We start from the raw sequence: 15,822 nt of genomic DNA, 5'->3' as shown, positions 1-15,822 counted from the left end.
AAAAGGGCGTGTGTTCTCTTTCCTATTACCCTTTTTAGGCAGTCTCTGAAGGAAATACTGATCTTAAGAACTGCTTAAGCTTTTCAGGATCTGGTTTGGAAGGGAACATTATGCACAGCATTTGCAGAAAATCAAGGTAGTAGGCAGTGTGAGATTGTTTATACACAGCATCCCTGGGTCTGGACTTGGAAGTAACTGCAGGTAGTGCAAGAGAAACATCTTTCTTTGTGTAACGTTTTCAATTGCTTGCTCATATAGATTTGAAGGATACTTCCTTTAGATCAAGTTTTTTTTTTTTGGTGGAAATTACAAAATATTCTTAACTGTTTATTAACTGCATGAGCAAGTTTTTGTATAGGGATTAGTTGATTGATTTCATACTGCCTTTCCAAGCTGCGGTTCTTACTTGAATTAAAGAATGAATTTGAAATAATTTGATTAGTGAATTTGATCACATGGAGAAATAGTCTCAAGGAACACACTGTCATTTAAAAAAACAGTAAATCTCTTTCAGTTAAAGAAGGTCCACATCATTCCTTGATGCCTGTCTTCCAGAAGCTTTCATATGCATAGCTCATACCAGTTCCTAGAAGAGTTTAGGTAATTTGAAAGACTTTTAACGGTGCTCTGAATGTTGAGGCAAAACCTTGTTCTTTTCTCCTCTTTATCAATGTCATGAGCAAAGTGGTTTGCTTCTTCAAACTTCAAATGGAAAAACCAAAAAAGCAGGAAGCAAAGGAAAGCCTTTAGTTTTTTTATTCTAGTGTGGTTAGGGGGATAAAGTGGTGTGTTGGTACCAGGTATGTCTGATTTCTTACTGACCTCTTCTTACCAATGGAAGATCATCTTTCTGTTAAGGAAATGGTCTCACTGTCTTTTATGCATTTCCATTCTCCATTCTTCTAAGACCTGTCAAGGCCTTTGGAATTAACAACAGAGCTGCATTGTGGAATATATTTATAAAAATGTGCCCTAGCAATGTGAAATGCCAGCAGATCTGTTCTGGCATGTGGAGTGCATTGAGAATTCACTGGTAAGTAAAAATTAGAGTGGTAGTTGAACCAGCACACTTCATCATATGTAGGACTGGGAGGGCCAGTGGTTAGAGGGAGGGTCATTTGATGAGGCTTTTTGTTGTCATGCACATTGTTCCTTATTTCTCAACTTCAAGCAGGTAACTTTCAGAAGTTTCACTTGGTCTTTAAAATAACTGTGGTTTCTCACTCCATCTTCTCATGTTATATCTAAATATGTAGATGTTCAAGTGATAATGTAAAATCTTGGCTTCTAACCTAAAAGGTTTTAAATATATGTAAAATTTGTTTTCAACATAAATGGAAATGTTTATATTTGACCTATGTGGGAGTATTTTATTTTTACCAAGAAGCTTGGTTTTGTTTCATATTACAAAGGAAGGGGGTTTTGTGCTTATTAATATTATTATAATTAATTAATATATATAATAATATTAATATTAATATTATTAATTAATACTTACTAAGTATTGGGGACACTGTTGAAACTACAGTTTTGATACAACAGCAGCAGAAGTCTAGATACAGCCGTCTAATCACAATTCATAGTCCTTGCAATTTTGGAAAATCTTTGAACTATGAAAAAGGCACCTAGTGTTGTTAGTCATTTACAACTTGTGATTGCCTTTGACAACTATTAGAATGAAAGACTTAAGATTAAAAAAAAAATCTGAAGAGAATGAGATTGGAAAGGACCATGAAGCATTGTCTAGTCCATCGCACAGTCAGTGCTGCGCTGACTGCAGGTTAACAGCTTTTGAGAAATACTCCCTGCAGTTGGTATGAGCTTAAGAACAAAACATTGTGATTTCAAGCTAAATCTGCAAAATCTAATATTCCCAGAATGCATGTTGCAAACCTCAAGGTAATAATTGACATAACTTCTAATTCTGGCTTTGAGGAAGGAGGATTTTACTAACTCTGCAGGTGGTCGGTGCAGGGCAGTGAATCAGGATTTCTGGTGGGTTTCTCTGACGTTGTGACACAGCATAAGGCACTTGTTTGGCACAGAGAGGGACTGGCCTTGGGATCACTGCTGCGTTGGCTCATACTGCTCTTCCATATGGTCTCTTTTGCTCTCCATCATGTGATTATTTCTGGACATTGTAGCATGTGGAGAAAATTCCTGGTTGAAATACTCAATATATTTAATGGACAGAGGTTGTTCCATTGACTGCATCAGAGCAACACTGTTATTTTTACAGTTAGGGAATAAACCATTAAATAATCTCCTTAAAACAAGGATTGCATTATGCTGCTGCTTTCCTCTGGAATATAGGTCATTATTTTTTTGTGTGAGTGATCATACGATTCAGTAACTTGGCTGGTGATTGGTTTCAATTTGAATGCTGCCTACAAGCTTCATGTCACAATGAAAAAAAAATAAGCAACTTGGGTTTGCCAAACTCCAGCTTTGAAAAATTGCATACTCTTATTTGCTACTTTATATTTTCCAAAGTTAAAAATGAATTACTGGCTGCAGAAATGAAAGTGTTCATTTTTAGTTGGTGTCAGGGAAACAGTGTGAAAATGTACTAGAGTTGCTTTATCCTTGAGGCAGAATGAGCTACTGCTTAAATGAGTAAACGTGTTTGCCAGAACTTGATGTATAAAGTGTGGTTTGTTGTTTTGTTTGTTTTTTTAATAAGATACACATAAAGACTAGTAACATCTCTATAGAGTAGCAGAAGAACACTTATTTGTTATATACTTTGGAAGGGAATAGATAGAGAGGAGAAAGGTTTTTCTCTGAAGTGGCTGAAAATAAAATGTATTTCCTTAGGTTGGTTAAACACTAATTGGATAAGCTAACATCAACTATGCTTTTAAACAGCATGAATCAGTCTGTCTCAGCACAAAGCATGTGTGCTGTAATCTTCTACTGATGTTTCTGCTGTGTGTGGACAAATCTTAGGCCTGAAAGTTTATTTAAATAATGGTTCAAAAGAATCCCACCAACACTGTTTTTAGTTCTGTTTTGTCTAAGGTGTAGCTTGTCACCCAGGACTCCTGCTTGTTCAAATTGTACAAGTAAACAGAAGGAAGCCCCCAATTTGCTGGGAGGTTGCCTTTGTAGCCAGCACCTTACCTGGCATGCTTTCACTTACCTGGCATTTCATTTAATGTTCATGATGCTTCTGCCACCCCATATGTAAATTTTGGGGGTTGAGATCAGTGGTTTGTTTGGTTTTCTTTCAGTTTGCCTCTTGTCTTCCTTCAAAGCTTTAGCTTGCAGTGAGTGGTGGTCTCTGCTGAGGAGGAGGGGTGGTGCTGCTGTGTTTAGCTGTAAGTCGTGCTCCAGCTCAGTACCAACCATATGGCACCACGCCTCTGCAAGGGTTCTTCACCTTGGTGGGTTAAACTTTAAGAGAAATAAAAGCAGTATTTTTTCCCTCAAGCAGCTCTGTACTGTGACTGTGTAATATTTAAATGGTTCAGTGGTTTATGTGCAACACAGAGATTCAAGTCAGGAAAGCTGCTTCTCTCCGTTACAGTAAATCTCTCAGTATTCACACTGAGATGTGTTTGACGAGTGCTGCTTATCATTTATTTGAGGAGATGCAGATGTTTTTGAGGGAGAACAGACATTTTCTTGTTTGTGTGGTTCTCTTTTGGTTCTGTTTTCCTTAAATTGTTATTCTTTGGCTGTGAGATTGAAGTGTAAAAAGAATCTGGAAAAACCTCTGTATCTAGGCAGCCGGTACAACAATTCCAAACAGTTTGCCATCATGAACAGACTAATTATTTGCTGTTGGCTACATAGTGGAGGTTTGCTTTGTCAGAGGAGACAGTGCTGCCAGAATAAGCCAGTGGTTACTTTCTTGTGGGTTTTTTTTGCTTTATATTTCATGGGTTTGTTTTTTTGTTTTGTTTTGTTGTTGTTGTGGTGGTTTTTTTTTTTAATTTCGGAAAGAGGTTTGTTCTTAACAGTGCTTTTAGGGAAATAAGAAGGATCTTTTATATACATATATATATGTGTTTAAAATACAGTGATACAGCTCTGTTGCTTATTAAGTTGATTTTATTCCTGGAAAGTAGTATCAGTAGGCCAAATAAGTGGTTGTTTGTTTTTTCCATTATGTGCTTTACATAGTGTTTCAGAGATAAGACACTGGGAAACAATTTATGGGTAATAAAACAGTTTTTAATATGAGCACAGAGAGAGTTTCTCATAAAAAGATTACACAGAGAGAAGTTGACATTAAAGTTGAAATTAAAATTACGGTGCTGTTGTGGTCAGTGAGATTTAAACAAACTGGTTTTATGACACCTAGAATTTTCTTCTGCATGTGTGTCCACTCAGTCAGGGGAGAAAGGGTTTTGGGGCAGATGGTGAGCTGTACTGCCTCAGCATAGAGTATAATACGGAATTTTACCAGGCTGTTGAGTCTTTCAGTGAAGAAGCATTGAAAAGGTAAAGCTTTGTGTATTTGCAGCACATCTTGTTTCCTGGGGAAGGCGTCCCCCATTAAAGCTAGAGAGCTCGTGGGGTGGGTGCCAGGGGAATGCATAGTTCTGATACATTTCTTAAAAGAAGGTGCTGTGGCTGAGACCCTTGGTTATGTGTGTTTGTGCATGTGGAACTGTCAGGGTCCTGTTCCCTGAGGGGCAAGGTGGAGTGTCACCACCCCACTTCAGTAATCCAGAAATCTGAGTCACGGAGTGATTGCAAGTCCAGTTAGCTTAATGCTCGTTTTGCTGTCATTCACTGTATCCTGTAGCTCAAAAAAGGGAATAAAGCATGCCTTTTGGTGTATATTTCTACTTCAGACTTCTGTTAGCAGAAGGTGAATTTCTGCATAGCTCAGTTAGACCTTCCTCTTCACAAAGGTCCCGGAGATTCTCTTGAGGAATCATGGTTCTGAAAATGGGTATAACTTACTTCTCAGTATTTTTTTTTTTTTTAGTTTGAGATTGTCAGGCAAACTGTATGGCCTTGAAGGCTGCCTTTAATACAAACCTGTCTGTAATACAGGATGATTTTGTTTCTCTGATAAAAAAGGGTATGAATTAGCCTGCTCTTGACTGTTTTCTTTCAAGCAGGTGAGAAACTTCCTTTCAAAACATGTTTCTTGTTGCTTACTGAAAATAGGTCAACATTTATCTTCCTGAATTGCTTTCTTTTCATAGCTCCACATTTTCTGATTTTTTTGGTGCTTATAGTGCTGAAGCAAAGGACTTTTTTTTCTTTCCACAAACCAACAGTGACCTAGAGCAGTAACTTTGAAATATTTGTTGAACACAAACTGGAAGTAAACACAAAAAAGTCTGGTAACTGCTTCAGAAGACTGATTCATGTTAAAATTGTGTTTACTTTTGGGGACCAGTTTGCAGAGGAACATTTGGATCTATCAGGTCTTCAAAGCAGTTTCCTTCTGGAAAGTCAGTGGCTTTCCAGAACCTTTGATTCTTTCTCCTGTGATGATGAGTGTGTGTTGCCAGAGCAATGCCTTGTCCTGTGTTGCTCTGCCCAGCAATCCCATGGACATACATCCCTACCTAGGCATTTGTGTTCTCTCTGTGATGTGTTTTTGCAAGTCTGGATTCAGTGTGATTATGTGGAAGAGTTATGGAGGGAAGGAATCAGAAGTATTTCTATCCTGTGTCCCTTACTCTGATTCAGTGCTGAAATGCTCTGGATTTTCTAGGGTCACTGTTCTTCACCTTCTCTTGCTCTTTAATCACTTAGGCTGCTTTACAAAGGGAGCTGTAGTGAAGATGGGATGCCTTACTGGAATGAAGTGGGGAAGCTGCTGAGTTTGAGCCTTCCACAGCTTAGTACTGTACATATGTGAAGGTAAATTCTGATCACTGGTCCCAAAACACGTATAGTCCAAGTAGGATCGCGTAGTTACCTCTTATCAAGGACTTTGTATGAGCAAAGCACTGGGAACTGATGTACATCAGAGAGGTTGGCTTGACCAAACTACATGATAAAGCTCACAGAGAAAAGCAACAGTTTTTCTGCAGTCCTTGTATTGTCCCTATGGCTTAAAATATATTTTGGAGCAAGATCCACACACTGTCCCGCACCTCCACACACACTCTCTCTTAAAACTATGTTTGAATAATTTCTTTGTGTCTCAAAAGTTCTTTGGTTTGAAAATCTTTTTGCCAGAAAACCTTTTCTGAAACTCTTATTTTTAAAAATTTTAATTCTTTTATCATAGGAGGCTTTATTTCACTGAGTTTAGAAAAATTTCCTCCTGTGTATTTGTTCCTGACTTTTTGTGTGTGTGTGTTTGTGATATTGTTCACCAAAGTGGGGGGGAAAAGCATCTTCTCTGTAGGAACCAGCATGACTGTTCAAGGTACCCCTTTTGTAGCGTTGACTTCCTCACAGTAGTAGTGCACACTTCCCAGTATTTCCTACTGTGAAGAGAACTTTGACAGCAGAATCTGTTGTTGTCTTTTGGAAGGTGTTGTTGGAGGAGCAGCTCTGGCTCCTGGCTCTGATGATTTGGGAAGGTACCATCTGGTGTGAGGTTTCAATCCTTGGATCAACACTGGCAGAACAGAGAGTGTATTTTTCATTTGGAACTGAACTCCACCAGCAGCTTAAACTAAGGAACTGGGCTGGGAACGGAGGTAGCTGAAGTGCATTGTATTTGCTGTCTTTCCTGTCCCTCACTGTCTGCTCCTCACTGCTGGTTGCTGCCCTCCCAGAAACTTGAAACTGGTAAATCAAATGGTAAACCTCATTCCCTCAGGCTTCTGAGCCAGCATTCAGCTGCTGAGGTCATCAGGGAGTAAACCCGATGCACTTGTAGACTGCACTACTGTCTGTATGTTCTTGACTAATGCAATCAGAAAGAAATTCTTACGTTCTTAACTTGCAGCTTTTAATCAAAAAGGAGGATTAAAAAAGTGTGGTGCTTGATTTTAGTAGTAGGGGTCTCTTCTTAGATTTTGTTCGTGTCTAGTAGGTCAACTGTTGTTTTTTCTTTACATTTGTAGGAAAAGGGGGATTTGAAGTGAATAATTCAGTAATGATTAAAAAAAAAAAGGACTAGAGCCAATGACACAAGGGAAGTGACAGTAATCATCCACTGACTGCAGGTGACTGGAAAGTCCAGAATGCATGTGTGTCTCTTCTTGTTACTAAAGAGTAAAAAAATCTTCAGATGTTTTCCCCTTCCTCAAATAACCTTAATGCATGATTCTTTTAGAGAGGTTTTTATTCTTTTTACTGCTTTTCCTCAAAAGCACTTAGCTGAAGTGTTAGATAATGTGTCTTTATAATGAAAAAATAGAAAATTTTTCTCTTTAAGTAGCTTACTACTTAAGATGGTGTAAATCTCAATAATCTTCATGAGAATCACAGTTATACTCTTGAGTAAAGTTCATGTCAGAGTTGAAGTTGTTTAGTTTGAAAAAATGACTTGTTGGTGATTTTTGGTGCTTAGTTTGTCTCTGGCATTAAAACCTATTTTTTGGTCAAAGACTGATAATAAGATATGGTGTATAAAGCTTTTCCTGAATGCCTGATCTGCTTGTGTTTGTGTTTTACTGCTAAACTGAAGCTCTAGTGGCTTGCTTTGTACTGCAGTGGGATTGTGTAACACTGACAGGAGGTTGGAATAGTCTGTAATGAAGGACTGGAATTAGGGGTTCTGGGGTGCTAACTTACTCAGTTAATACAGTTTATGTAGAAAAAGGGATGTGTCTGCACTGGCTATGGTGGTGTAAGCTGGTTGTAAAGGCAAGCTTGGAGTACACTCTTAAAGGCCTTGTAACTCAAAAGTAATTGCAAGAATGTGTATGGTATGCTTTGGAGTATCTGATCTGAATAAGGAGCTCCTTGCAGTCATCTGATGTTTATAATACATTCGTTACTTTCAGGTTAATATTTAGGAAGTAGAAATTCTCCTAAACTCCCTTTACCCACATGGGGCAAGAACAAGTATTTAGTGTGTCAGTGTGCTTCTGTAGTTGTGTTATCCTAATTTTCTTTGGCTTTACAAATGGTACATTTTCCCTCATTTTGTTAGTGAGATAGTGCTACAGAAAATATTTTGTAGTTCACATTGTTCCTGTTGGTTCTTACTTCATTGCAGAAAGAAGAACTGGTGATAAACTAATGTTAGCAACCTGCATTTGGCTTTGATAATAGGTAGAGTAGAACCATCTTGCATTGGAGTTTCTGTGTTACTCTCCCATATGTAAGCCCAAAAATTAAACTTAAATGGACTGAAACACAAAGAACTGTCAAAATAGGATATCTTGTGATCCATATCTTGTGATCCCTTACTTTTGCAGATGTGCTGGTAGCGGTCGAGGCTTCATTTTTGTCATCATCAGGTCCAGCAATAACAGGTGTGAGGTGGGAGGAAGAGAGGCCTCTGATAGCCTGGACCTTTGCCCCTAATGTGGTTGAGAGTCGCCTCTGCTGTTTTCTCCAGTGGTGCTGTCACTGCAAAGATGATGATTCCTCAGGATATGCTGTATTTGGGGGCCATAACTTGCGACCTTTCATTGCCTTCAAAGAGTTCTGTAATAGTTGACCTTCACTTTCATATGGAGGATTTACTTTGACATTAATATTTTGAGCTAGACTTGCTGTTCATTGCAAACAAGCTCTTCAGCAATGTTTTTGCAGCACCTGTTTAAAAACACATGGAGTTAACAAACTGTTTGTAACATACTTAAAATCTTGTGTAGTAAAACCTTGTCTTTCTTGCCAAGAAAATCTTTAAAGCAAAGATGCTTTAAAAAAATTGAAACAAAACCTATTGCAGCAGTGAGTCCATGATGTATGCTGGGTGGAGCTGAGATGTCATAATTTGTCAGGAAAATATTCCTGCCTGTGAGTTCATGGTTAGTCTGGAGACACAAAAGATGTCAGAGCATGTGAAATTGTTCATCCAAATTTGTAGCTGCTCTCTAAATATTCCAGCTGTTTAGTGGCTTTTTTATAAGATGACTTCTGACGAGATTTTTTGTGCTGTACAAGTCAGTTATCTGAAGAACTCAAATTCTTTTTCTGGGATTCCTACATGTAATACCCTCACTGGGTGGGTGGGTAAGACTGTGGCTAGGTTAGGGAGAGGAAAAAGCTTTTTGAGGAGTTGCATGTAAGTTATGCCAAGCCATGTCTTTGAAAGGGCAAAAGCATGTTGACTGTAGTTTCAAAAATGATAGAAAATACTACAGTACTGAAAATTGTTGAAGTTCCCACACTTGCCTTTTGGGTTTGAAATTGCTAAACTTTCTCTTCTGGCTAACATCATAAGTAACTCCTGTTCAAAATGGTGGAGAACATGCACATCTTGGTTCTTTTATGTGCTGTTTTTGTGGTCCCCTACAGCTAGACCTAAGTTAGCATTCTTTTCTTGGTCACTGGGTGGTTGGAATTGCAAGAGAAGCAGGTGTGGCGCAGTTCTGCTCCTTGGTGGTGCTGGGAAGGGCAGGGTGAAGCTTAACCTCTTCCTGTTCCTGGTCACAGCAGATGTGGGTTGTGCTGTCCCTCCTTGGGCACTTTCCAGCCTTGCAAAGGTGACAGTCACAGATTTTTCCCCCTGTGCTGTGTGTGACTCTCCTGAACTCTGAGTCTTAAGCACAGTGTATCCCAGCACTCAGCCAGAGTAGTATTTTTCAGGAAACTGGAATGGAAGTAGGCCATATGTGGAAGTGCATGTTCTTTATAAAGTTTATAAAGTCTGAAAGTCTCTTTTTTGACACAGAAAGTACAAAAACATAGATGCATTTAAAATACAAAAAGTCTATGATCCAGCTCTTTATTCTCTAAGGAATCAGGGAAGACATTCTGAGTTAAGGTAGGTGATGCTGTCTTTGGTGGATACCTACAACAGCTGTCCTCGTGCTGGCATGCTTGCAGTGTTTCAGCTCTGTATTTTTGTACGAATTTGTAATGTATAGGCTATTTTTTTTCCCTTTTTCTTTGTTTCTAGATTTATTTTTATTCTTGTGCAGACATGGGAAAACTTGTTCTTGGTTGCCGTAATAATTATAGTTTTGTTGTGGCTTGTATTTATATTTTTTAAATTGGTGTAGTTAATTTTAACTGTTGCAGGTGGTTTCAGGGAAATTAGGTGAGAAGGAAATGATTGTGGTTTAGTATCATTTTTGACTTCACCACCCGTAGATCTAAAGGATAACAAAAGCCCCTAACATAAGCAATTGCTAAATAAGGTTTTTATGCAGAGAGCATACACTTTGGTGTGCAGTTTTTGGGAAATTAGTCTTCAGGTAATCTGTATCTTCACATGACCTTTGTGACACTCTGGGTGAAGAAAATACCTGTATGAGAGAGAACCAAGGGCACAAATTAGGGAGGTAGAGGAAGCAGTCTCTGAAAGATTAAAAACAGGGGAAGTCCAAGCTCTGGGGAGAACCTCTTCATTTGTTATCTATACACATCGATAACAGCCATTGCTGTTAAATCAGGATTTTTAAACACCAACCTGAAAATCATAAGATTCATTATACCAATTGTCATGGTTTAGCATAGTTTGGGTTTTTAGTTAAAGACCACTACACCAATGAAATCAGAGTTTGAGAAATACAGTATAATACAGTAGTATAATTTTAAGTATTATAATATTCCACAATAACTTATTAATAATATCTATTAACATAGTATGTACAGCTTCAAAACTAATTATTTAATTTTTTTTCTTTATTAAATAGGTTCTGGTGGCAGGAGGAGAATACTGACCTGAGATGGAAGTCAAAACATCATTTAGTAAAGCCAGGAGGATTCCTGAGACTGTATCCACATTAATTAATGAAGAATTTGTCTTGGTTCATCAGAAATCCGAGGACACCTCTGGAAATGATGGAAAACCACAGCTAAAGGTTTGCTATGACTTTATTTTTAAATGTGTGGCAGGGTTTGTATTGATGAAAAGAGTGCATACTTGGTGTGTGCTTGGTGAGGAGAGTCTTGGACTGTAATTTTTGTCCTTGCTGGCTACCAGTGAAACTAACAGCTCAGATGAAGCAAATCTGTCCAAAAATGGCAGTTCAGGTTTTCTTTCAATAACATCTTCGGAGGTTAACTTTGTTATATTCTGTGGATCTATACATTAGTAAAGGACTTTACAAAGAATGAGCTTTGGTTTAAAGCTTAATATTCTTTATTGAGGGATCAGAGACTCTGTTAAAAGCGTGTAATTAGACTATATAGGAATAGATTGCAGAGGGTATTGGACTTCAGTTTCTGATTTAGTTTTCCTGCTTAGTGCTACTTTAGGCACGATTACAACCTTTCCTAAAAGCTTTCTACCTCTAAATAGCAGAATATTTTAGCACTTGGGTGGCAGCTGATTGGTTAAATACAAATTTCTCCACTCGAGCTGCAGTAGCTGATGTACTGGTTTTGGTCTGCTTGGAACAGTAGGAATTTGTTCCCCCTGCAATGACAGTAAGTACCTAGTCTGTCTTTGCAGTACTCTTTGGCAGTCATTTACAGCTGATAATTTCTGCCTGTGTTAGACATTATCTGCTGCTTTAGTCTGGAAAGGGGCTGGTGAACTGGAGGCAGAATCTGTGATGCAGCTTTGGCCATGGTTTTCTTTTGTCTGAAAAGCTGGTCCTTGTGAAAGACACTATGTTTCTTTCAGGGAGTGTGTATCTCCAGGTTTTTTTTTTTTCATTTCTTTAGGCTTGCACCACTCGCATGTGTGGGAAAATCTGTGGAGCAACTGAAATGGACTGGTTATGACTAAGAAAGTAAAATTTTCTTTAAGACTAATCTGTAGCAAAGTCTGTTGACCTCTAGTCTGAATGGAGGCTCTAAATACACAAACCTGTTATTCTAAGAGAAGTCTGTCGTTTTTTGATGGATGGTTTTTGGATTAGCAATGAGAACGTGCATTTTATGTAAGGGGATGTGACACTGGATTATATTTGCTTCAATTTTGTTGATTCTGGGTTGGTTGTCTCATTCAGCAGCGTTTCTTAACATTTGCATTTAGTAAGGCAGTATGTTTGAAAAATAATAGTGAAAATAAAACTACAGGTACCTTCAAAAAGTAATTTCCTTCTGCTTACAGGTATTTTCAAATGGAGATGAGGAGTTGGAGAAGGCAATGGAAGAGATCCTGCGGGATTCTGAGAAAGACCAGTATGTCACTGCACTCCGAGAAGGTTTCAGTGATGCCAGTGGCCAGGCAGCTGCAGATAGGACAGCAGGACAAACAAGCCAGCCCTCTTTGCAGCTGGTTTTGGACCCTTCTACTACAGGTATTGTCTGGGTGCTTTCCCCCTTAATCACACAGGGCAGGTTGTTTCTTTATGCAGTTTCAAGTTAACCCTAAAGTGAATACAAATCTTCCCAGAGCTTCCTTCCAAAACTATGTTGGTGAATACCTTGGGGCCTCCTCTTATTTATTAGTTGAAGATTATAGATAGGAATAGATTATCATCAGATTGATACCCTAAGGTGCTCTGCTTTGGTCAAGATAATGTTCATTTTGTCTTCAGCCAAGGGTTAGTTGGGACTAAGGATTGTATGAGTTGCTGAGTGGACGATAGTTGAGGTGGGTGTGCTGCTGCTGGAGCTCAGGAAGGTTCAGGGCAGTGTTCATTGATGGCGCTACCTGCAAATGAAATACACCCTGAGCAAACTGATTAAACTGTCCATCTCTGATCTTGTCACCAGGTAGCAGCAAGTTTATCTTTGGATTTGATATTTGCTTGGAATGATGGTGGTACTTCCCTGGTGTTTGAAGTTTTCGTGAAAGGGGGAGGACTGACAGCTTTTAATGTAAAACTATACTGTATATATTTTATGTAAAATATATTGTAGCTTTTTTAGAGATAGATATAGATATATATATAGATATAGATATAAATATATATATATATATATATATATATATATATAAAGCTACAATATAAAAATGCATGTATTCCGTTACATATATTAGGAATACAAGGCTGTGGTCATCTCTGTGTGCCTTGAACTACAATTCTTTTTTCCTCAATAGCATGCAGGGCACTTCTGTGGTATTCTGTCAGCTAATTCTCATAGCATCTGTTGGAAATAAAAGAAAGATGTTCTTGTGGTAGAATAAGATAGATAGTTTGTATGAAATGGAAACACCCATATCTCAATTACATGTGTGCTGTATATCTGAGAAACTTACCTCACTGTCTTCCTGTTTGACATTCTTCAAACAGAACACACCCTTAGCATGAGTGAACAAAGAAATACTTGTAGATGTGTTTCTCTTGCCCCATTCCAGCCCCAACAGGAATAATTCAGTTTCCCTGCCTTCATGATTCTAAGTATTATGGCAGTATCAGCCCTGGTAATAAGAACTAGAAGTAACAGGGCACACAGGGGGGGTCGGGACTAGGTGATTTTCAAGGTCCATTCGAACCCCTTAACGTTTTATGCTTCTGTGATTCTGTGACTGCTTAGAAAGATTTAGAATGTCCGTGCTGTGTTCCAGTGATGCTAAAGAGAATCAAAATGCAATTTGTCCCCATGCCACACTTGGAAACATGAATTAGAGTAGACTTCACAGTAATATTAAACTGCCAGATGGATTTCTTGCTATTGGAGCTGAACTGTCTACTCTCATGTCCATTCCTGGAAAATGTAGAAGATTTTGCCGTGAAACTCATTGGAAAAAAGAAACGTGTACAAGTAAAAGCAAATGGCTAAAGAAGTGGTTTCTTCATTTTCAGAAATCTCTGCACCAAGGGCATCTTCTCCCAGTGAACCCCTGGAAGAGGACAGCGTGTTGTTTAATAAACTGACTTACTTAGGTTGCACCAAGGTGTCAGCCCCACGGAATGAACCAGAAGCTCTGCATGCCATGGCAAACATGAAGTCCTCAAGTCAAGCCCCTTTACCTGTAACGCTCTATGTTCCAAACATTCCAGAGGGCTCTGTAAGGTAACACACAAGGGTTCCATTTGTTGCTTAAGCAGACACATGAGAAATGGTTTCTGAGTTTGTTACTTGCACAGGGAAGTAGAATTGCTGGATTTGTGCCTGAGGTTCTTGCTGAAGACAGTTAATTTTGAGAAATTCCTCTGAAGCAACAAAATGTGTGCTCAAATTTACCATGCAGTGCATGGCTGGTGGTACCAGTTGCCACACAGTGTCAGCAAAAGCATTTTACCTATGTATCTCTTTTTACCTTAGTATCTGTTCAAATATGATAATAAGAGAGCTACTGGAAAGGGAGAGCTGATAATACCTGTGCTCTCCTGACCTCCCTAGTCTGTCCACACTTCCAAGGTACACGTGTTGCAGGAGTCCTTCTGGCCTTCGGTTTGCTGCAGAAGTGTCGAGTTCAGACTCTCCCATCTACGTTGCAGAGTTGAGATGCTGGTCTTTGCTTCCAGTCACTGCTGTGCAGAAGGCAGCTCTGACCTGTGTCTGCCTCATGATGCACATGCTGACAGTCTCCAGATACTAGAAAAGATTTACTTTCCCCATGTGAGAAGGGTCTTTTAATTGGTGATGAGAGAGTGAAAGGTTCTTAATCAGAGTGCACCAAACATGCACCGGTAGCATTCTTGCATCCAGAAGTAGGGAGCATCTCAATATCCAATTTGTTTAAGCTCTGATACCAAGGTATTTGAAGGATATGATTAGATTTCCTTTCTTGCTCAAGCTGTGCTTATGGATTGACTGTCACCTTGTGGAGAAAGAGAAGGACCTTCAAGAATCTGTATTATTTTCTTCCATTTTATTCTTTGAACCCAATTTAAGTTTCATTTGCCATTAGAAAATATTTCATTTGTATACTTCTACTATGGCAACAGTCAGCCAGACATAAGAGGTAAGGTGTTCTGTGCCATTTTTTGCACTCAATGTGGCCATTCAGGAGGGTTATTTATTTAGCAAGTGAAACAGCAGGTTCCTTTGATCTTTAATGTCAGAGGATATCAGTAAATGAGGGACTGCCTATGAACCTGCACAGAACTGGAAGGGTGAATCCATGTGTGACATAATACATTCCATCAAAGCTTAGGTGATACCAGTGTTGGCTTTTAAGAGTGTGTCCATTCCTGGTGTCTAAATACTTGTCCTGTGAGTTTCCAGTTCTCATGTCCCACCAATATTACAGCATGCTGAATCCTCCCAGGGCTTCTCTTACCTTTAGATTAGTCCTGTATTTTTATTGTTACAGACTTGGGATTTTAGGTGACTGATGTTTATTGACCCTTGATGTGAATGTGCACATGGACGAGTAGTGAAAAGACAGAGAACACTGTGGCTCTAACTATTACTCTTTAAAAGTCACTATCCACCAGTCTGTTCTGAAACACCGCTCTCCTGCTTCTAAGTTTCTGGAATATTCTTTGGGTTCTGTGTTTGAGAATATTTTAAATTTTTGTATGAGGTCTTAGATGGGTGATGTGGCAGCGTTTGCTAAGCTATGTAGTCCTGTTGATTCCAAAATTGTTTTCATAACAATTTCTTAAACAGGTATTTAAATTCCTTTATAATGTTGCATTTTCTCTGGTCTGTATACAAATCACATTTTCATGGTTTCTGTGGTTTCTACATTTCTTCTTTCATGTTTTTCACAAGCAGTGGCCACTGCTTATGATACAGAGGTACTGTATTTGTCTATATTATGGCATATAAAAGAAATTCAGTCAGTGTTACAACCAGAAACATTTACTTCTTAGCTGTGTAAAGCATAACATTTCTGTTCCTGCTGTCCATCTCATCTACTCGAATTTAGTAGTATTTAGAGTTCAGATGGCTGTTTATCTAATTGCAGAAAAGCCTTTTAGGTAGGCCTGTCTGTTTTACTGACCTGTTCCTTTGATCTTCCCTGTTCCTTTTCTTGCA

General features: G+C 38.7%; 1 protein-coding gene across 7 annotated transcripts in view; it reads left to right on the top strand.

Annotated features, from left to right (window-relative positions):
* Positions 1-15,822, top strand: part of RABGAP1L (RAB GTPase activating protein 1 like) — a 242,364-nt gene that overhangs the window by 11,972 nt on the left and 214,570 nt on the right. For 6 of the 7 annotated variants that reach the window (XM_048312811.1, XM_048312810.1, XM_048312805.1 and 3 more), the window contains 3 exons: positions 10,686-10,853; positions 12,053-12,242; positions 13,695-13,905. In XM_048312811.1, the coding sequence (XP_048168768.1) occupies positions 10,719-10,853; positions 12,053-12,242; positions 13,695-13,905 (536 nt within the window). In that variant the 5' untranslated portion in view covers positions 10,686-10,718. Of the gene's footprint in view, positions 1-5,724; positions 5,833-10,685; positions 10,854-12,052; positions 12,243-13,694; positions 13,906-15,822 lie in introns of all 7 variants that reach the window. The other variant, XM_048312808.1, reaches the window with a different exon arrangement.

The sequence above is a fragment of the Corvus hawaiiensis genome, chromosome 9 (genome assembly GCF_020740725.1).
Source record: "Corvus hawaiiensis isolate bCorHaw1 chromosome 9, bCorHaw1.pri.cur, whole genome shotgun sequence".
Lineage (NCBI taxonomy): Eukaryota > Metazoa > Chordata > Aves > Passeriformes > Corvidae > Corvus > Corvus hawaiiensis.
Note: the sequence above shows the minus strand (reverse complement) of the source record. Positions and strands in the feature narration are given on the sequence as shown.